This window comes from Erinaceus europaeus, chromosome 1 (genome assembly GCF_950295315.1).
Source record: "Erinaceus europaeus chromosome 1, mEriEur2.1, whole genome shotgun sequence".
Classification (NCBI taxonomy): Eukaryota; Metazoa; Chordata; class Mammalia; order Eulipotyphla; family Erinaceidae; genus Erinaceus; species Erinaceus europaeus.
In genome coordinates, this window is record NC_080162.1 from 75,041,267 (window position 1) to 75,064,293 (window position 23,027).

The 23,027-nt window shown below is 45.7% G+C and overlaps 1 protein-coding gene across 6 annotated transcripts; it reads left to right on the plus strand.

The window, feature by feature from the left end:
* Positions 1–1,437: 1,437 nt before the first annotated feature.
* On the plus strand, positions 1,438–22,641 carry CCM2L (CCM2 like scaffold protein). 6 transcript variants are annotated; one of them, XM_060188300.1, is made up of 10 exons: positions 1,438–1,649; positions 5,999–6,166; positions 8,668–8,751; positions 8,850–9,033; positions 10,272–10,732; positions 14,255–14,354; positions 17,355–17,418; positions 18,443–18,572; positions 20,960–21,098; positions 21,672–22,641. In XM_060188300.1, the coding sequence occupies exons 1-10, from the start codon at positions 1,620–1,622 to the stop codon at positions 21,983–21,985; spliced, it is 1,674 nt and encodes a 557-aa protein (XP_060044283.1). In that variant the 5' UTR covers positions 1,438–1,619; the 3' UTR covers positions 21,986–22,641. The 6 variants fall into 6 exon arrangements, with proteins under 6 accessions (XP_060044283.1, XP_060044302.1, XP_060044289.1 ...); XM_060188319.1 differs by having other exon boundaries at positions 1,442–1,649; positions 14,219–14,354; positions 21,531–21,809; XM_060188292.1 differs by having other exon boundaries at positions 1,443–1,649; positions 8,853–9,033; positions 14,219–14,354.
* The last annotated feature ends 386 nt before the right edge of the window (positions 22,642–23,027 follow it).

The following is a 23,027-nucleotide window of genomic DNA, read 5'->3' on the forward strand; positions in this document are numbered from 1 at the left end:
GCCCCGGCTCCCCTGCTTCACAAGTGGTGAAGCAGGTCTGCAGCTGTCTATCTTTTTCTCCCCCTCTGTCTTCCCCTCCTTTCTCCATTTCTCTCTGTCCTATCCAACAACGACAATGACAATGTCAATAACACCAACAATATAAAACAACAAGGGCAACAAAAGGGATTAAATAATTATTTTAAAATTATTTAAATTTTTTTTTTGTTTCATTTTTCTGATAGAGGCAGAGAAACTGAGATGGAAGGGGGAAATATAGAGGGAGAGAGAAAGGGACACCTATAGCACTGCTTCTTTGCTCGTGAAGCTTCCTCATACAGGTGGGATCTCCCTAGGTCTCTCCGTCTCTTACCTTCTAAAAAGAAGGAAAGAGGCCACAGAGAACAATGGAGTTGTACAGGCTCGGAACCTCAGTGATAACACTAGTAGAAAAAATATATATATTTGTGGTCCAGGAGGTGGTACAGTGTAGAAAGCATTGGATTCTCAACCATGAGGTCCCTAGTTCGATTCCTGGCAGCACACATCCCAGAGTGATGTCTGGTTCTCTCCTCCTATATTTCTCATGAATAAATAAATAAATAATTTTAAAAGAAAAATATGTGTATATATGTAATATACATATACATATCTTGTGTATATATTTTTAATAGAAATAAGTGAGAAAAAGTACTCAGTATGGAAACACAAAGCTAGCCTTGCTCCCTTTATAATTTTCCAAGAGACAGAAAAATAGTTCAGGACACACAGATAGGTCAATACTTCATACTTATGAAGCTTCTGATGTATCAAGAGTTCTAAGTGCATTTAGTCCCTCCAAGGTCACTCTGAGATCAGATTGGTATTATGTTCATTTTATAGGTGGGGGCCAGAAGAGAGTGACCCAAGGTCAGTGGCAAGGCCAGGTTCAAACTCAGCTTATAACTAAAGACCATGCACACTGTCTCCCCTAAAACTAATAATTAATTTCTAAAATATTAGAACTGGGGAGATAGTGTAATTGCTATGCAAAAGACTTTTATTCCCTGATCTTCTGAAGTCCCTGGTTCAATCTCCAGCATCACCATAAGTCAGAGCTGAGCAGTGCTCTGGTAATAAAAAAGGAAAGAAAGAAAGAAGGAAAGAAAGAAAGAAAGAAAGAAAGGAAGGAAGGAAGGAAGGAAGGAAGGAAGGAAGGAAAGAACTTCTTCCTTGAACACAGTACTCTTTGGTGTATGAAGAGTTTTCCCATCCACACTTTCATTTATTACCAGTTCATACAAGGGAGAGGGAAACCTGGAGCTTTGAAAATGGGAACTGACTTGCCTTGTCAGTTGGGGTGGAATTTGGGATTTTATGACCCTAAATTCAGAGGACATTTCCCAGCCTTCCTCAGCTCCTGAGTTCCTCAACTGCATGTCTTCTGACAGTTCTTCCTTTCTTAGCTGGAAGATCTCAAGGCTGCACCCTGCACCACTCCACCACCACAGATCCGCCTCTGCTCACTATCAGACGGGAGGGGCAGGAACTCCAGGACTGGTGGAGTTTCCGACCAGGCAGGAAAACGAACAAAGGAACTGTGGGGGGAGAGGTTGGAGGGTGGCTGGGACTGTGGCAGGAGTGGACCAGGATTCTTCGCCATGGAGTATGAAGTCAAAAAAGGGAAAAAGGTAGGTGGGAAGTTGAGAGGTGTGCAGAAGAGACAAATGTTTCCAGAGCTGGGCATGTAGGGTGCCTGGGGGTGAGGGGGGTGATTGGTAGTGAGTCAATGCCTTAAGTGGGGCCCTTCTTTCATTTGGAAAGATCTCCCTTCTTGCACTTGGGCAGCTCTGGCTTATGGTGGTGCCAGGAGTTGAACCTGGGAGTTCTGGGGCCTCAGGTATGTAAGTCTGGTGAACTACCAGCAATACTATCTCTGATCCCTCCTTGTCTTTATGCAAGAGCCAGCTTCTAAGGTTTCAGCCTGGAAGACAGTTCCTCTATCTCCCATATCCTTACACTTTCCTGACTCTCAGAAATTTTCTAGTCTGGAATTTTGGGTGTCTCACCTGCAAATGCAACCCCCAACCCCACTAAATTGCCTTTCCCAGGAAGCCTGGTTAGGGTTGCTCTAAAGGGCTTCCGCATAAATCCTGAGGGCTCAGAAGGTAGCCCAGACACCCATGTATGTTCTATCTTGGGTTATGCTTTCACAGATATCTACTGATAATCTCTTATATGCTAGGCACTGAGCCTCATACAGGAAATATGCAGTGGTGTATAAAACCAGACAAGGGCTCTGCTTCCTCCCTAGAATTCTGTCTAATGGTGAAGACAACTATACATGTTTGTGTGCGTGCACACACACACAAACTGCAAAAAAATTCATATGTAGTGCTACAGCTAAATATTAGGAGACCAGCTCGAGACAGGTTAGATTAAAAAAAAAAAATGGGAGTTGGGTGGTAGCGCAGCAGGCTAAGCGCAGGTGGCACGAAGTGCAAGGACCAGAATAAGGATCTTGGTTCTAGTCCCTGGCTCCCCACCCACAGGCGGTGAAGCAGGTCTGGAGGTGTCTATCTTTCTCTCCCCCTCTGTCTTCCCCTCCTCTCTCCATTTCTCTCTGTCCTATCCAACAACGATGACATCAACAACAATAATAGTTACAATAAAACGAAGACATCAATAACAACAACAGTAATAACTACAACAATAAAAAGGGCAAAAAAGGGAATGAATAAATAAATATAAAAAAAATTAAAAATATATATGTAGGCAGATGGGTGGTGGTGCTCCCTGTTAAGTACACATGTGACCATGCCCAAAGACATGTAGGAGCCCTACTCGCCCCTGCAGGAGGAATACTTCAGGAGTGGTGAAGCAAGTTTGCAGGTCTCTCTCTCCCTCTCTTTCCCTTCCCCTTTCTCTCTCCCTTTCTTTCTCTTTTTCTTTTTAAATATTTTGTTTATTTATTAATGCAAAAGATAGGAGAGAGAGAAAGAACCAGACATCACGCTGGTACATGTACTGCCAGGGATTGAACTTGGGACCTCAGGCTTGAGAATGTAATGCTTTATCCACTGTGCCACCTCCTGGCCCACTCCCCCTCTCTTCTTAATTTCTATCAGTCATTTAAAGTAGAAAGAGTGGGGGAAAAGGAAGAAATGGCTGCTGGGAACGGTGGACTTGTAGTGTAGGCACCAAGCCCCATTGATAACCCTGATGGAAATTTAAAAAGAAAATATATATGTATACATATCATATTAATTTTTTATTTAATAGTACAGAGATAAATTGAGAGAGAAAGAGAAATAGAGAGAAAGAAAGATACATGTAGCACTGCTTCACTGTCATGAAGCTTCCCCCTGTGGGTGGGGTCTTAGGACTTGAACCTGGGTTCTTGGGCATGATAAAATGTGTTCTCACTACTGCATAGCCTGTATATTTACTGACAGAGAGAGAGAGAGAGAGAGATGGAAACCAGAGCATCAATCTGGCATATGCAGTGCTGGAGACCTTAACTTGGGATCTTGTGCTTGCAGTGTCAATGCTCTAGCCACTGTACCAACTCCCAGGCCACTAGATGGGTCAGTTTAGATTGAGACTTGATGGACAGAATGAAAAGTTACAGGCGTGGTCCGGGAGGTGGCACAGTGATAAAGCTTTGGACTCTCAAGCATGAGGTTCTGAGTTTGAGCCCCTGCAGTACATGTGCCAGAGTGATGTCTGGTTCTTTCTCTATCCTATCTTTCTCACAAATAAATAAATAAAATCTTAAAAGAAAAAAAGAAAGAAAAGGAAGGAAGGAAGGAAGGAAGGAAGGAAGGAAGGAAAGAAGGAAGGAAGGAAGGAAGGAAGAAAAGCTACAGAGAAGAGTGTTTCCAGCAGAGGAACAGTATGTGCAAACACTTCATGGTGACATGGAATGTAGCAAGTGGGAAGATGAAAGGGTAAGGGCAGTGTGGGGTAAGATAAGAATAGAGAGATTGGGGAGTCGGGCGGTAGTGCAGCGGGTTAAGCACACGTGGCGCAAAGTGCAGGGACCGGGCTTAAATATCCCGGTTCGAGCCCCCAGCTCCCCAACTACCTACAGGGGAGTGACTTCACAAGCAGTGAAGCAGTTCTGCAGGTGTCTATCTTTCTCTTCCCCTCTCTATCTTCCCCTCCTCTCTCCATTTCTCTCTGTTCTACCCAGCAATGACAACATCAATAACAACAACAATCATAACTACAACAATAAAACAACAAGGGCAACAAAAATAAATAAATAAATAAATAAATAAATAAGGATAGAGAGATTGGGGGCAGGGGTAGATAGCATAATGGTTATAATGGTTATGCAAAACAGACTCTCATGCCTGAGGCTCCAAAGTCCCAGGTTCAATCCCCTGCACCACCATAAGCCAGAACTGAGCAGTGCTCTGATAAAAAAAAAAAAGAGAGAGAGAGAAAGAGAGAGGTTGGCAAGACTAGGACTAAACCATTCAGGGGCAGAGACAAAACTTTTACCTTTGCATTACACACACACACACACACACACACACACACACACACACACCATCTCCCATACTCACAATCATTCATGTACACAGGACAAAGTCCTAGATCCATAGCTGGTACTGAAGGCTTCATAACTTGTTTATCTCATAGTTTAGCCATAACAGTGTAGGGACAGAGAGGAAACTTTTTCCTACCCATCTGGGTTCTTTTTGAATTTACAGAGTAAGTGAATAAACATCAGATTGATTATTTGGCTCTGAAGTCCCAGGTTCAGTCCTCAACACCACCCAGAGCTGAGCAGTGCTCTGGGGGAAAAAAATCATATAGGCTAGATGGACAATATGCGGTCAAGGTCTGAGTCCCAACACACCACATGGGAATTCTAGGACACATTTCTAGTGCTGTGATGTCTCTCATCCTGAATGAAAAAAAGTGGGCAAGATCCTGAGAGGGAAAAAATTATAAGAGAACAAATTTAATAATGTAAGTATAGAAAGTCTACATTGAAGTAAATTCTAATGTAAGGGGGTCAAAAAGAGATTTTTCTTTTTCCCCAAAAGAGAGCTTTTATCATGAGTTAAGGAATGGGGGTAGGGTCCTGGAGTTTAAAGGAGAGAGGAAGGGGATTTATATGATTAAGGATCCAAGCACATTAGTTATAAGTTTGTCCTGTCATATTTTCTCTGACAGAAAGGATATTTCTGTGTTTGTTGTTTCTTTCTTTTCTTCCTTCCTTTCTTTATTAATCTTTGAATTAATAAATTATTGTATAGAGACAGAGAAAAACTGAGAGAGAAGGAGTCAGAGATAGGAAAGGGACAGAAAGATACCTGCATCCCTGCTTCACCACTCATGAAGATTTCCCCTGAAGGTGAGGATCAGGGGGCTTGAACCCTGGTCCTTGCACACTGCAATGTATGCTCCTAACTAGGTACACTACCACCTGGCCCCTTGTTTGTTTGTTTCCAGAGCATTGCTCAACTGATTTATGGTGGTGTGAGGTGTTGAAACTGAGACTTTGGAGCCTCAGGCATGAGAGTGTTTTTACATAACCATTATGCTATCTCCCCCACCTCCACAAAAATTATTTCTGACTATAGCCCTAAATCTAAGTAATATTGCCCATTCCCCATTTTTATTCTTCCAGGTAGTTAAAGGAGTGGTAAAAAGTTTCTCTTAAACCTACAGAGTGTCAGTTGTTCTTAGCCTGAAATAATTTTCATGCCAAAGTGACACTTTGGGGAGGTCTGTACTTCAACAGACTAGGCAAGATTCTCTTTGCTTTGTTCCCATGCTTCCATGTGCCATGCCTCTGAAGCCTCTAGGGCTGTGCATTTGCTCTCCCCTCTGCTTGGAAAGAAAGTCCTATCTCCAGATTGTTCTCAGAGTCTCCATATATTTCACTTAAATACCCTCTTTCTGCAGTTTTTGTGATAATTACATAGTGTGTAAGATGGCTCTAAGTGCTTGATAAGGTCAATGGCTATTAGTGATTTTTTTTTTTTTTTTTTACTGTCATACTCCCTCCATCCTCTCCCAGGGCTTCGTATCTCCCATCCGAAGGCTGGTGTTCCCCAAGGCAGCACGCAGGGCAGCCTGTCGAAGCAGCGTGAGCCGCCGGCCACTGCACTCAATGCCACTCTATCCCCCTGATTACCTCATCGACCCCCAGATTCTGCTATGTGACTACCTGGAAAAAGAAGTCAAGGTGTGTGCAGGGTGAGGAGAAGGGATGGGAATGACCTAGGCAGGAGGAGTGCAGAGGAGAGAAACAGTTTCCCTCCACCATATTAGGATCCCCAGCTGGGTCAGCAAATCAAACCAACAGGTAGAGTCATAGGAGAAAATATACACATTTTATCAAATTCTTACATTACCTGAGTCTTTACAAGATATCAAGAAGTAACCAGAGTCGAAAATTTTTTTTCTGAAAAAGAAACAGTACGGTTGTGAAGAACTGACAAGGTAAGGGGTAATGAATGATGAAGGTTTGTTTAGACAGCGTTCTCCACACTAAATTAGTTTTTTTTAATTTAAAAATTATCCTTATTTATTGAACAGAGACAGACAGAAATTGAGAGGAAAGGAGGAGACAGAGAGTGAGAGAGACAGAGAGACACTTGCAGACTTGCTTCACCACTCACAATGCTTTCTCCCTGCAAGTGGGGCCTGGTGGCTCGAACCTGGGTCCTTGCACACTGTAACCTATGTGCTCAACCAGGTATGCCACCACCCAGCCCCCACACTAAATTCTGTCTCTGCCGATAGAATTTACTACACCTACTACAAAGTGGGTCCCTTTCACATGCAAGATTTTTCTCCTGCTTTCCAGAAAAGAAAGGTGAAGTGGGGGCAGGGAAGGTAAGAACGACCTTCCTGCTTCTGTCTTCAAGTTCCTTCAGTTTAAGATAATCATAATGCCAAGGCACCATAACTTGGAGTAGTGTGTCCTTGATTCCATCAAAAAAGGCCTTACCTGTCCTCCACACCAACCCTGACTAGCCTTGTCTCACAGAAGGAGGTTTGGGGGGTGGGAGGTGGGGGGTGAGGTTAGAGTTCATCCCTTGTCTTATGCTATTGACCCTCAGCATTACCCTCCACTGATGCCCAGCATCAGTGTTCTCAACTGTAGGAGCCCAAGTGGGGAGTAGCTGGAGAAAGTGTTCTATGCACTGAACTTCCTATCAGGTTTTACCAACAGTGCAGTGATTCTGTTGCTATACAGACCATGTCTGGCCACTCAAGGGCTTGACTTCTAGTTCAAAAACACCATGAAGGAGTCATGAAGAATCCTCATCACTAAGGAAGATGTACATGGGGTAGGAGTGCCACAATTAGCAAAACCAGGCTGCTCACTTAAATTTGAATTTCAGATAAGCAATGAATACTTAATTCTTTGGTGTTAATATGCCCCCAAATATTGCATAGAACTAAAAATACTTTACAAACTAAAAAAAAAAATCTGTTGTTTATGTGAAATTCAGATTTAGCTGGTATTTTGTATTTTATCTGCCAACACTATATGGAGAGGAAGTTAATAAATAAATCCACAGGAGTCGGGCTGTAGCGCAGCGGGTTAAGCACAGGTGGCACAAAGCACAAGGACTGGCATAAGGATCCTGGTTCGAACCCTGGCCCCCCACCTGCAGGGGAGTCGCTTCACAAGTGGTGAAGCAGGTCTGCAGGTGTCTATCTTTCTCTCCCCCCTCTGTCTTCCCCCTCCTCTCTCCATTTCTCTCTGTCCTATCCAACAACGACAACAATAATAACTACAACAACAAAACAACAAGGGCAACAAAGAGGGATAAATAAATAAAATAAGAATTAAAAATAAATAAATCCACAATAAAACTGAGGACTGAACTTGCATAGAGTAAAGAATAAAGGTTTGATTAATGGAGTTTACCTGGAAGAATAAAATGCAAAATAATAAAGCTCAAAATTCTAAAAAATTTTTTTAACTTTTTTATTGAATGGGATTTAAATAATAGCATTAAGTTATAAATGAAGAATGAATTTGGGGCATCATTTTCTGACAAAATCACATAAAATTTTATATACCACTCTTCCCTTTTCATCTGACCTCTGCAACAAAATCAGAGGGCAATGACTTGTACAATGGTGTTTGGGATGAACAGAGACCCTCAGATCAAAGAAACTCATGGGTGGTATTTCTTTTTTCAAATATTTTTATTTATTTATTAACATGAGAGGGACAGAGAGACACCAGTACATGTTTGATGTCAGAAATCAAAGACAAAAACCTCATGCTTTCAGAGCCAAAGCTCTAAGCTTTGTACAACCTCCCCAGACACTATGGGTGGTATTTCTCTCAAGCAATTAAAATGACTTTTGCTTCTGTCACTGATAATAACTAAGTGCTTAGGCAGTCTAAGCGAGCAGTGGGCTCCTGTGTGTGGAATTCAGGTCTGCCCTTTCTAGCTATATAATAATATTAGGCATTTTCTTTAGATTTTCTGTATTTTAGTTGTCTGTCCTTAAAGGCAATATAAATGGGTGAATGAACATACTGTGTCGGGACTGTGTCTGGCTTCTCTCACCATCTTAATAATAGTAATTATTAGGACACTATTAATTCAGACATTTCTGTCTCCGTCTCCGTGCACTGCATCAGTAAGGAGGTCAGGTAAGGGTCCACCAAGACTTCTGAGTGACTTCTCTCTGATCTTCTCTCCAATTCCTATCCAGTTTCTGGGCCACCTTACCTGGGTGACATCCTCACTGAACCCCTCTAGCCGGGACGAGCTCTTGCAGCTTCTGGACACTGCCAGGGTGAGGCTCTGAGGAGAGGGGAGGGCAAGGTCTTGTCCCCTTCTCCCTCTTCTCCTGATGAACCTGGGATCACTCAGGAGATCCGCCTTGCCCTGCAGCAGTTGAAGGAGCTGCCGCTGAAGACCACTGCAGAGCAGGACAGCATCCTAAGCCTGTCAGCTCGCTGTCTGCTACTTACCTGGCGCGACAACGAGGAGCTCATCCTGCGTATCCCCACGCACGAGATAGCTGCCGCCTCTTACCTGCAGGACGACGCGCTGCACCTGCTGGTGCTTAAGACTGGTACTGTGGGCCGGGCAGGGCCTCGAGATGAACCAGAGAGCGAGGGTCACTAGCTAGTCTCGGCAATGCGTGTGATCTGATTCAGGTGATGCTGGGCTGATGGGAAAGGCCAGAGCAAAGTACCTTGAGTCAGACTAGAATCGGATTACGGGCCTACACAAGTAGAGCCCAAGGTGGAGGAAGCAGAATGGGTGGCTTGATTCACCATACTGAGACGGGTGTGGCCTGGGGAGAGTGGGATCCTGAGGACAAGTTAAGGTGCGAAGTCACAGGCTATACATAGCAAAAGAGAGCGAGGCAGGGGATAGGCCTGATCTGGGGAGGGGCCAGATATGGGGGGGGTGCCGGGCTCAGGTCGCTCCAGACTAGGGGCTGGATGCAGGGAACCCGGGACTCCAAGGCGAGGAGGAAGACGTGAAACTAAAGATAGCATTTTAAAATTTTAATTTATTTATAAACTAGAAACACTGACAAGACCATAGGATAAGAGGGGTACAATTCCCACCACCAGAGCTCCGTATCCCATCCCCTCCCCTGATAGCTTTCCTATTCTTTAACCCCGTGGGAGTACGGACCCAGGGTCATTGTAGGATGCAGAAGATGGAAGGTCTGGCTTCTATAATTACTTCCCCGCTGAACATGGGCGTTGGCAGGTCGATCCATACTCCCAGACTGTCTCTCTCTTTCCCTAGTGGGGCAGGACTCTGAGATTCTGGACAGATGACCCACCGCTGTGTCCTGGAGATAGTATTCTTTTATATTTGTTTGTTTGTTTACTAGATAGGGCAGAGAAATTGGGAGGGGGAGACAGAGAGCAACCGGCACCATCACTTCATCGCTCAGCTAACTGCGGGGGGGTGGGGGTTTAAACCTGTGTCCTTGTGCATGGTCAGGTGTGTACTCAACCGGGACGGGGTTCTAGATTAGGGTCCAGAGAAGGGGCTAATGTTAGCCTGATAAACACCCTCAGGTCAGATGTGTGTGTGTGTGGGGGGTGATCTGAGGCGAGAGGCGCCAGGGAGTGGAGGTGGGAACACCTTTACTGAACCCAAACTGGCGGCGATGTTGGGATCTGAGAGCCGGCGGGGGAAAGTAGCACCAGGTGATGGAGGGTGTGGTCCCAAGACTTTGAATCCAGGGGCGGGGCCAGGCGGCGGTTGTGGTGAGATTCTCCAACCAGCCTCTGGAGGGCGCTCTTAGCCCGGGTATTCTGAGATTGACAGCCACCGGTCTTCTAGGTCTGGGAGTGGACCCGGTACCAGCCGGCGTAGACGCCAGTCCCGGAGGCGCGCGGCGCGAACCAGGCCCACCGGGCGCGGCGCCCGAGAAGCGGCGCGGGGGCACAACGGAGCGGCGCCACACCATCTGCAGCCTGGACTGGCGGATGGGCTGGGGCGGGGGCGCGGGCGCCGAGGCCCGGGCGGGGGGCGGCGGCGGCAGCCTGGAGCGCCAGCGGGCGGGGGCGCGCGCGTCGGGCAGCTGGGAGCGGCGGCAGACCTTCAGCGGCAGCTGGGAGCGGCGGCACGGCGGCGGTGGCAGCGGCGGCGCAGGCAAACCCGGCGGCAGCTGGGAGCGCAGGCAGGCGGGCAGCGGCGCTGGCAGCTGGGAGCGGCGGCACCCGGGTTCCAACCCGCTGGACCCGCAGGACCCCAGTCCTGACGCCTACTGCAACCTTGTCATCCTGGCTGTGGCCAATAGGGTGAGCCCGAGGCAACCCTTGCCTTCCTCCTCCCCAATACGTGGGCATTGAGAGGCCCCTGCTGCACCCTCCTCCGCTCCATTAGAGTCCTTGGGTCTCCCTGGCCTCTTTCGTTAACCCTCCCCACGTACCCGTGTTGTCCAAAGGTCTCAGAAACCACAGTCCGGGCACACAGGACACCTCTGCCTGCCCATCCCAATGAATTTTTTTTTTAATTGTTGTAGTTATTATTATTGTTGTTGTCGTCGTTGTTGGATAGGACAGAGAGAAATGGAGAGAGGAGGGGAAGACAGAGAGGAGGAGAGAAAGACAGACACCTGCAGACCTGCTTCACCGCCTGTGAAGAGACTCCCCTGCAGGTGGGGAGCCAGGGTTCGAACCGGGATCCTTATGCCGGTCCTTGTGCTTTGCGCCACCTGCGCTTAACCCGCTGCGCTACAGCCCGACTCCCCCCAATGAAATTTTTATCTAACGTCAATGCCAGAATAAGTATGATCTCCAGCAAGTCGTGAGAACACCAAAACTAATTCAGTGCCAACCCATGCCACACTCATAACTAACATGAACTCAGTTCATTCCCACAGTATCTTCTAGATGCAACTATTATAACCATTCCTTCTAGAGAGAAGGAAACAGACATAGAGACTAAGTAACTTGTGCAAAGATACACATGAAACAGGTGATGACTTCAACACTGGCACCCAGGAAGTCATGTTAGTTCACTATGGCATTACTGCCATTCTCACCTTCCCTGTCCACTCACCCCTGTACTTTTACATTCACTCTTGCTTTTTATCCCGTTGGCCTGGTTTGTGGTATCCATTGATCCCGGATCTATGGCTACATGGGGGTGGCAGAACATCGCTTATTAAGTTTTGTTTCACAGTCTAGCAGACACCTCCAAGTCCTGTGTCAGTCAGACTATCTCTGTCTGCCTTCCTTTTTTTTTTTTTTTTTTTTGGAATTGGGGCTTTGTTCATGTGTGATTTCACCACGCCTGATGACTTTTCACTTAGATAGAGACAGACAGAGAGCAAGAGCTGCCACAGCACCAGAACCTTCTAAGCTTTTCCTCTGACCCAGGGCCCCCAACTCCCTATTGAACTGTGGGAACAGAACAGACGTAGTGTCTGTCTATAAGGAAACATGGGCAATACCAGTGAACTCAGATTCCAAGCCACCTTGCTCCACTGAATCCCTCTCACCTGGCATCCAGCTATTCACACTCACCCAGTTTTCTTCCTACCTTCTTGGATGCTCCACAAGAGCTGTAGCTTCAGCTTCTCTCCAGTCTCTCAAGGTTGAAGTGCCCCAGGCTTAGTCCTTGATCCTCTTCCACCTTCATCTGCACTCATTGCTAGGTGGTCCCTTGCCTTGAGGCTCTTAAAACATTAAGAACTTCCCAAATGCTATCCCTCAGCAAATCTGCAGACATGTACTTTTAAAAAAATTATTGTTGTAGTAGTTATGTGTTGTTAGGACAGAGAGGAGGGGAAAACAGAGAGGGTGAGAGAAAGATAGACACCTGCAGACCTGCTTCACCGCCTGTGAAGCGACTCCCCTGCAGGTGGGGAGACATGTACTTCTTATCCAGCCTCCTTTCCTTTGTAAGGTCTAATGAAACTTTTCAAACACAGCCAAAATACACCTAAAATTGAGCTCCCGATTTTTTCTCTCAGACCTTCTTACTTGTTCTGTCTTGATTAATAGCAGCTCTGTCCCATTTCTCAGACCAAACACTTCCCTTGCAATGATCCCCAGCTCCTCTCTTTCTAAAACACACACACACACACACACACACACACACACACACACACAGTTAACAAATCTTATTGACCTTATTTTAAAAATATAACTAAAATCCATCTAGACAATACAGTCAACTCTCACTGGTCTGGCCCTTGCTCGAAATCTGTTTTCCCACATGATGAAAGCAGCCCTATTAACACAGAAGTCACATCAATTCACTGCTGAAAATTTTCCAGTGTCTCTCCATTTCATACAGAGTAAAAGTTAACGTCCATCTAGGTGCTTATAAGAGTATTTATGTGTCATCCATCATCATCATACCTCACTGGCCCCATCTCTTCCTGCTCTCCCTCTTTATTTACTTCACTCCAACCAAACGGTACCTGTGTGTTCTGGATGGTTCACTGTGCTATCTCCAGTATTTGGAACCCTGCCTGGCACATAATAGGCACTAGATAAATACTGAATAAATTAGTGATTTCATGCAATTTCTGGGTTAGAAGATATCTCACTTAGTAGGGTGTGTGCTTCTCCATGTGTGCAGCCTGTCTGAGTCCTGGCACCACATAGAAGTGCCACAACATTAAGGGAAGTTCTGGCTCTGTAGTGTCTTTCCGTGTGTGTGTGTGTGTGTGTGTGTGTGTGTGTGTGTGTGTGTAATGTCAACCTGGTAGCAGTGGTGAAACTGCACATGTGCAAGCTCCTGGCTCTCCAATAAATAAATAAGAAAGCAAGTGTATTCTAATATTATACTGTATGTTAGGCTTGTTTGTTGTTTGCCACAAGGCTCAGTACCTGCATGACAATTCCACCATTCTTGGAAACAACCTTCTCCTCCTTCTTCCTTTTCTCATAATAAAGAAATAGATGGGCAGGGGTAGAATGGTTATGCAAAGAGACTCTCATGCCTGAGGCTCCAAAGTCCCACGTTCAATCCCCTGCACCACCATTAACCAGAGCTGAGCAATGCTCTGGGTAAAAAGAAAGAAAGAAAGAAAGAAAGAAAGAAAGAAAGAAAGAAAGAAAGAAAGAGAGAGAGGTGGACAGAGGGAGAGAGACAGACAAACATGTAACACTGCTCCACCACTTGTGAAGTATCCCCCTGATAGTGGGGACCAGGACTTGAACCTGGGTTTTCACTCACCTTCACTTTACCTAGTATGATACCACTCAACCCTTAGGCCATTTTTTAGATAAGCTTCAAGAAAGTCCATGAGTCACTCTGAACTTTGGGGTGCATGTGTTCATTTATCAGTACAGAGGAGTTAGAGTTGGCATGAGATTCTTTTTTAAAAAAAAAATTATTCATCCCCTTTTGTTGCCTTTGTTGTCTTATTGTTGCAGTTATTATTGTTGTAGTTATTGATGTCATTGTTGTTGGATAGGACTGAGAGAAATGGAGAGAGGAGGGAAACACAGAGAGGGGGAGAGAAAGATAGACACCTGCAAACCTGCTTCACTGCTGGGGGCTCGAACCGGGATTCTTACTCCTGTCCTTGCGCTTTGCATCACGTGCGCTTAACCTACTGCGCTACTGCCCGACTCCCATGAGATTCTATAAAAGGGTACAAACCCCAGAAAATAATCATATCATTTTGATGGGAAAGTCCTACAAATCAGTTTAAACATACATATGTGCATGTGTGTTCCTTGAGTCTCCTCAAACAGAGTCTTAGGGAGCAGGGACATTCTTTTCACTGGGGAGATGTAAACTCTCTGTCCTCTTTCCTGGGCCAGGATGCTGCTGAGGAGTCCTGTGCCCTTATCTGTCAGGTCTTCCAGATCATCTATGGGGACCAGAGCATCGAGTGCGTGGACCGGGCTGGCTACCACTACATGTCAACACCCGAACGGCCTTGGCTCTGCAGCCGAAGTGAGTACTGGAAATGCTTTGGCCATCCCTCAGGGGTGTCTGGAATGGCACAGGACTAGGTTCAGGGAAAGTTTTTTAAATTTTTAAAAATATTTATTTATTTACTTTCCCTTTTGTTGCCCTTGTTTCTTATTGTTGTTATAGTTGTTATTAGTGTTGTTGACATTGATGCCGTCATTGTTGGATAGGACAAAGAGAAATGGAGAGTGGAGGGGAAGACAGAGGGGAAGAGAAAGATAGACATCTGTAGACCTGCTTCACCGCCTGTGAAGCGACTCCCCTGCAGGTGGGGAGCCGGGGTTTGAACCGGGATCCTTATGCCCCTTGTACTTTGCACCATGTGCGCTTAACCTGCTGCGCTACCACCTAATTCCCCAGGGAAAGTCTTAATGGGCCCTAATTTCTATGGCAATCACAGTGTACCCTGAGATGTAGATAAAATGTCAGTTTTCATGTTTACTTCAAATGTAGCATCTTCATTAATGCCCCAGCTTCCAGATTTAGAATAAGCCTTTCAAATCAATGCTCAGATTTTCTCTCTCTTTTTTTGCTTTTGTTGTTCTCACTTTGCAGAAACCTAAGTACATGAATTTATTTACTGACTAGACATTTGTCTAGCCCCACTAGTACTCTAGGTCAGAATCAAGATTTCTGGACTGGTCCTTGAACAGTGTTGAAGTGAGAATTGAGACCAATAGAGTCATTCACTGACACTGACAAAGCTGCCAAACACAGTATCCAAGTGCCACATCTTACTTACTGCCCACATCAGCCTTTTCTGTTCTCGTTCTCACTGTACTCCCTATGCCTAGCATGGGACCAGAGGAATATAACATTCTCAAGAAGTATTGTTTTTTTTATTCACCCCTTGATTTTAAATGCTTTTTTTTTGCTTGCTTGTTTATTTTAATTGTCACCAGAGCTATTGCTGGGGCTCAGTTGCCTGCAAGACAAATCCACTGCTTGCAGTGGCCTTCCCCCCTTCTTTCTATTTTATTTGATAGGACAGAGAGAAATTGAGAAGGGTGGAGAAATAGAGAGGGAGAGAGAAAGACACCTGCAGACCTGCTTCACCACTTGTGAAACACCCCCCACACACACACAGGTAGGGAGTGGGGGCTCAGACACAGGTCCAAGCACATGGTAATATGTGCATTAACCAGGTGCACCATCACCTGGCCCCAAGAAGTATTTTTTAATGGACAAAAGGACTTCCAGTTTTATAGATGCTCCAGTTTTATAGGGCTCCAACTCATCAACAAGTTGCTCGAGGCCACACAGCTGGCAAAAATGGCAGAATCAGGATTCAAACCCAGGTGTCTCTAGTTCTCAAGCTTCAATCTGCAACAGCTTCACTTTACATGCTGCCTTCAAGGCCATGAAATGAGTCTCCTCAAACAGAAGTCCCTCAACATAGTCCCTGTTTACAAAGCTCCAGCCACAGGGAATTGTCTCTTCCTTTCTGGAACTTCCCTAGTTTGTAGGTGTTGTGGGATAATAGTTCAGCAACTCTTACAAGAATGATGAGAAAATAAATGAGACCACTCAACTATTCAAGTAATACATTTACTCAAGAAAAGTTTACCGAGCTTAATGTCCAAGAAAAATTGGTTAGCAAGGGTATATGCAGTAGAGCTCACGCGTCACTATGCACAAGAACCAGGATTCAAGTCCTTGGTTCCTACCTAAGCTTTATGAGTGGTAAAACAGTGCTGCAGACATCTATCTCTCTCTCCCTCTCTCCCTCCCTCTCTATCTCCCCTTCCCCCCTCAATACCTGTCTCTATTAAAACACATACATACTTCGAGCCCCTGGCTCCCCACCTGCAGGGGGGTCACTTCAAAAACTGTGAAGCAGGTCTGCAGGTGTCTATCTTTCTCTCCCCCTCTCTGTCTTCCCCTCCTCCCTCCATTTCTCTCTGTCCTATCCAACAATGACATCAATAACAACAGCAATAAAACAGCAAGGGCAACAAAAAGGGGAATAAATAAATAAATAAATATTTAAAATACATACATATGTATGCATGTGTATATTGCCACCAGGAAAAATGAATTAGTTATGCAGGCACCAGACCCAGTTTTAACCCTGGCAGCAATAAAATAAGCTAATTAGGGCCAGTGGAACATCTCACTTGGATAGTGCACTGCTTTGCCATAAGTGCAACACAGGTTCCATGCAGGCCCCCACTGCATAGAAGGAAGTTTCTGTATTGTGGTCTCTCAATCTCTCTCTATCTCTCCCTCTGTAAATCTATCTAAATAAATATAATAATTAATTCATTAATTAATTAAAGATTGTTCAGAAAAACTAAATGTAAGCACACTGTGCTACTAGAACACACAATGAGGGACCTGCCCTGCCTGGGCATCAGAGGACAGCCCAAGGAAGTGCCATTGAGTGAGCTGTGATCAGAAGGGTGAGGCTAACACCTGGATTCAGAGAGAGACCGGGGTAGGTACAGAGCAAGTTCTTAGTGAATGACTTTTTCCCTTTCTTTCTTTCTTTCTTTCTTCCTTCCTTCCTTCTTTTCTTTCTTTCTTCTTTCTTTTTACCAGAGCACTTGGTCAACTCTGTCTTATGGTGGTGGGGGGGGTGATCTTTGCTCTCAAAATTTTAACTGCTCCCTAGCATGTTCTTTATTTGTCTCACCTCAAACACATATTTCACTAAATATTCCTTTGTCTGCTTTCCCCAAGACTTTCCATGAAGTAGGCAGAAGGTGGTATTATCTGCTGTGAGGGGCTGGAGAGGAAGAGGGGTGTTACCCAAGGGCATCTGTGTGTTGGATGTTGAGGGTGGAAATCAAGTCAAAATTCCTCAGTGGCTGCCCATTTCATTCAGGGTGAAAACTAACACCCTTACAATTGCTTCCAAGGACATGCACACTCCAGCCTCCATCCGAGCCCCATTTGGGATTGAAGGTGGGGCCTTGGGGAACCAGGGTTGCGGGTCCCTTCCTTGTTACCTCTTACAGCCTCTCTGTCTGCTGGCTCCAGGTGAGAGCTGCCGCACAGATGGGACTTATGCCTATGATGCTGACTTCAGCTGCTGCAGCTCCTTGTAAGTACTGCCCCTTGCTGGGGACCCCACTTTCCCCTACACAGACAAAGCAGCTTTCTGGACACCCTTGAGATCCTCTGGGCAAAAGAGGATGGGAGAAAGTGACCTACCTGGATTTGTGCTGATACACTGGGTATAGTGAGTGGGAAACAAACTGAGCTCTAGACTCTGGTGAACTCATGGGACCCAGGTCTCTGAGTGATCCAGAACTAGGTCTCTGAAGGTTCTTTCCTTGTCACCCAGAGACAGTGACCTGCAGAGTTTAGAGTCACAGATAATGCAAAAAAAAAAAAAAAAAAAACTAGTTGGCTTTAGTTTTGGTTCTATATATATCATTGGTCTACCCAATAAGTAAATAAATTATATTATAAAAATAATATATATATTACATGTTAAAAAGAGGACATTGGTGGAAAATCTGGGAAGGCCTTGTCTATCCTGCTATACTTTAACAAAGGTTCCAGTTCAGTCTGAGAGGAGTAGGGAAAACTCCTGAGAAGACATTCAAGATTCAATGAGGACTGAAAGTTAACTGAGTGAAAGTTTGGGGTTAAGTTAGGTGAGGGAGGGAGAATAGAGACATAGAGACACCCCTGGCAGAGATGGCAAGGTTCTTAAAGAAATTTGAAGAAATGCAGAAGGCACAATACTCTGGCCTGAGCCCAGAGAGCACGGAAGAGCACAGTAAGATATGATGCTTAAGAGACCACCAGGAAAGTCTGGAGATGCATTTGTTAGAGCACCAGTTTGCACTCCCAGGGTCTCAGAGGTCAGAGGTTCAACCCCCAGCACCACCTTATCCAGGGCAGAGCAGTGATCTGGTTCTCACTCTGTCTTCTCCCTCATTATTTTTCTCATGTTAAATAAATAAATATTCAGAAAAGAAAAAAGAGGCAATCAAAAGCTAGATCATGAAGGCCCCTGGAGGCTATTAGGGCATCAGTGGTTATATACCCTCTTGCTTGTCACAGACAGAGGAGATAAAAGAAGGCAGCTGAGGGCCCTTTTCCTCCTGTCCCCACAGCAATGGCTCCCAGGATACATTTGAAGCCTGTTACAGTGGCACATCAACTCCGTCCTTCCATGGTTCCCACTGCAGCGGCAGTGACCACAGTGGCCTGGGACTTGAGCAGCTGCAGGATTACATGGTCACGGTAAACTGGGGTAGACAGTGGGGAGAGTGCAGGCAAAGGCCTGGAGGCTGGACCAGCATGAAGGTGTTTGAGGAATCCCAATTGTTCTTTGCCATAATTAAAGCATCAGACCATGCATGATTCAAGAAGAGTAAACAAAAGTGGTTATTGTTAAGTCATGCCTTTCCTTCTGGAATTGCAGGTGAACAAATACGAATATGCCTTTACTCTGTGAAGTAGATATTATTACACAGGAGGATAATACACAGGTGGTTTTCTCACTGTTAAGCTAACAATGCCTAGTGAAATGTATCATCTAAGAAAGAAAAAAAAACTGTAGTTTTACCTGATGATGTGGTCTGTCTTTTGGAGAATAAATTTTAGATGTTTAAAAAAATATTTTAGTGTGGTATGAAGTGCAAGACGAGATAAGGATCCTGGTTTGAGCCCCCGGCTCCCCACCTGTAGGGGAGTCGTTTCACAAGCAGTGAAGCAGGTCTGCAGATGTCTGTCTTTCCCTCCCCCTCTCTGTCTTCCTCTCCTCTCTCCATTTCTCTCTGTCCTATCCAACAATGATGCTAACAACAACAATAAAAAGCAAGGGCAACAAAAGGGAATAAATAAATATTTAAATAAGTAAATAAATATTTTAGAAAAAAGGCCTCAGAGGTCCAAGTGGGATGGGAGGTTGGTAAACTCTGCTTGAGAAAGGCCTTAATGTCAGCATGCATTAGTTGAATGTTTGTTGTATGCCAGGCACTGCTCTAAGCACATTTTATTTTATTTATTTTTAAAAACATTTTATTTATTTATTTTTTAATGAGAGAGATACAGAGAGAAAGAACAGAGCACTGCTGAGCTCTGGTTTATGGTGGTGCTAGAAATTGAACCTGGGAGCTTGGAGCCTCAGGCATTAAAGTCTTTTGTATAACTGTTATGCTGTCTCCTCAGCCCTTTTTAAAAATTTATTTATTTATGGGAGTCGGGCTGTAGCACAGCGGGTTAAGCACAGGTGGCGCAAAGCACAAGGACCGGCATAAGGATCCCGGTTCGAACCCCGGCTCCCCACCTGCAGGGGAGTCGCTTCACAGGCGGTGAAGCAGGTCTGCAGGTGTCTATATTTCTCTCCTCCTCTGTCTTCCCCTCCTCTCTCCATTTCTCTCTGTCCTATCCAACAATGACAACAACAATAATAACTACAACAATAAAACAACAACGGCAACAAAGGGAATAAATAAATAAAATATTTTTTTTTAAATATTTATTTATTTATTTTTACCAGAGTCCTGCTCAGCTCTGGCTTATGGTATTGCAGGGGATTGAACCTGAGATTTTGGAGCCTTAAGCATGAGTCTCTTTGCATAACTATTATATCTCCCCCAGTACCTTTTATTTTTAAATATTTTATTTGTTATATTTACATATTGATTGGATAGACAGAAAGAAATAGAGGGAAGGGGGAGTTAGAGAGGGACAGTGGTCCAGGAGGTGGCACAGTGGATAAAATGTTGGACTCTCAAGCATGAGGTCCTGAGTTCAATTCCTGGCAGCACATGTACCAGAGTGATGTCTGCTTCTTTCTCTCTCTCTCCCTATCCCTCTCATTAATAAATAAATAAAATATTTAAAATAGAGGGACAGAGACAGGGGGCTGGGCAGTGGTGCACCCAGTTAAACACACATAGTACTAAGCACAAGTACCTGTGCGAGGATCCCCATTTGAGCAGCTCACCACCTGCAGAGGGGATGCTTCACAAGCAGCAAAGCAGATCTGCAGGTTTCTCTCTCCTTCTTTATCTCTCCTTCCCTCTCAATGTCTCTCTGTCCTATCCAATAAAAATAGAAAAAATGGCCACCAGGAGCAATGGATTCATAGTGCTGGCAGCAAGCCCCAGCGATAACCCTGGAGGCAAAAATTTAAAAAGAAAAATTGAGAGAGACCCCTGAAATACTTCTTCACCACTCATGAAACTTTCCCCCTACAGGTGGGAACTGGAAGCTTGAACCTGGGTTTTTGTGCATTGTAACATGTGTGCTCATTCAGTGAGCCAACACTCAGCCTCCTTCTAAGCACCTTCTATGCATCATGTATTTTAATTCTTTCAATAGCCCAAGAAGATGAGGGCAGAGCCATCATTATTCTCCCTTTGTTGAGGAGAAAAGTTAGGGTCGGGGGATTAGTCAGCTAATAGGACACAGAGCTAATCAGCGAAGGGGCAGGATTTGCACTTAGGTAGCTGGAAGCCCACATCCTTTTTTCAGGTGTAGCACAAGGGATCTGGACATCTAGGATGCCAGCACAGGGTTTTTAGAGGAGGCCTGGATCAAATATGTCCTAAGATTGGGACATTCAAGGAAGGCTGGGGTGGGGGTTGCTCTCTGAATTGATTTGAAGTGTGTCCCCACAGCTGAGGAGTAAGCTGGCCCCTCCTGAAATCCAGCAGTTTGCATTGCTGTTGCGGGAATACAGGCTGGGGCTGCCCATCCAGGACTACTGCACAGGCTTGCTGAAGCTCTATGGGGATCGTCGCAAGTTCCTCCTCCTGGGTGAGCTCTGCCCCAGCCCACGGGTTAGGCTAGGTGCCTGGTGGTTGATGGCATTCCCAGCCAGGCTTGAGGGCAGGAATGTTTACTCCTACTGCTCACCCTCCAGTAAAGCCAGCACGCTGAGATGCATAGGGCTTATGAGACTGTATTGCAGAGGGGAACAGCCTTTTCTATTTGATAGCTCACCTGGTAGAGCACGGTGCTTTACCATGCTTGTAACCAGTATTTGAACCCAGGTCCTACGTAGAAGCATGCCAACATAGGGGAAGCTTCACTGATGGTGCTGTGATGTCTCTCCTTTCTTTTCTCTGTCTAAAAGAAAAAGAATGAAAGTCAACCAGGGAGGGATAGAATTGTGTGGGCAAAGCCCTAGGGCTAATATGAATAATAATATTCACCTGTACTGAACACGAGCCCTATTCTCTAGCTCAGAGAGTCAAGAAACTTTTGCAAGGACACACAGCCCATGAATTAGGGGTGGGCATTTGAACTCAGATCTCCTGAGAAAGTGAGTCTTCTGTGTGCCTGGAAGAGGTTGAGCTCGGAGGACTCATTCTGCACTTCCACCGGCAGGGATGCGACCCTTCATCCCCGACCAAGACATCGGCTACTTCGAGGGCTTCCTGGAGGGTGTTGGCATCCGCGAGGGCGGCATCCTCACCGACAGCTTCGGCCGCATCAAGCGCAGCATGAGCTCGGCGTCTGCGTCTGCAGTGCGCAGCTACGACGGCGCAGCTCAGCGGCCCGAGGTGCAGGCCTTTCACAGGCTGCTGGCCGACATCACACACGACATCGAGGCCCTGGCCCCTGACGACGACGAAAGCACAGACCTGGATGCCCAGGAATCCCCGAGTGGGGGCGACACAGCAGAGGACAACTATCTATAGCCTGTGGCCACTGCCATGTGGACAGCGGGGAACGGACGCGGCCCTGCCACCCTGCTTGGAGTCCCACTTACTCTTGCATATGGGACCCCATGCCTAGAACCCCCTCCTCACCTCCTTTGCCTGAGTCTCAGTCTCTGCCCTTTGGGGCTCCGGTCCTTGCAGTACCGAGAATGTCCTGCAGGTGGGGGAGTACCCTAAAATTCTGCGCCGTTTTCCCTGGGGTTCTGTGGGCCTTTCTGCCAGCTTCCTGGCTGGTCTGCAGTGGACCTGTTTTGTTCCTCTAGCCCATAGGACTCAGCCAAGGGAGCGATGAAGAGTGGGCTCCACCTGCTGGCATACTGAGAAAAGACTTCCCAAAGCCTGGAGACCTCTTTCTTCTGACAGTCGAATAAACTGGCATTCTCTTGATTCTCCTTGGTATTACCTCATATTCACTGTACGAAGTGTGTGAGGGGGTTCTTTCTAGGGGAGGGGGCTTTTTAAAGTTATAAGTGGCAGAGTCTCAGCTGACTCAGATGTGGGTGATCTTGATCCCCAGACGCTGAACAAGTTGTCTTTCCCAGGAGATCACCCCTTCCTACCTTACAGGCTGGAGGTTAATGAAGGCCAGGACCTGAGTGCTAGTCCTAATACATGACAGGTGCTCAAGAAATGCTGTTTTCACGTGTAACACTTTCCCGTTTGGTTTACCTTTCTTGCTTGGGTGCAATGGGATGGGAACTGAGGTGTAGGGAGACATTCAGGGAGCTAACATTTTGGATGTATTCACCTTTAAAAAAAAACAGATCACTAATCAGCTCTGGCTTATAGTGGTATGGGGGATTGAACCTGGGACTTTGGAGCCTCAGGTATGAGAGTCTCTTTGCATAACCATTATGCTATCTATCTCCCAGGGAGCTCACAGTTTGGGAAGAGAAAATAGTGTTTGTCTGTCACATCTCAGTGTCCAAACCCCAAATGAACACTACCCAGGATTCCATAGCCAGTTTTAGTGAATGTCTGAGATAGACAGAGAGAAGAGAAGAGAAGAGAAGAGAAGAGA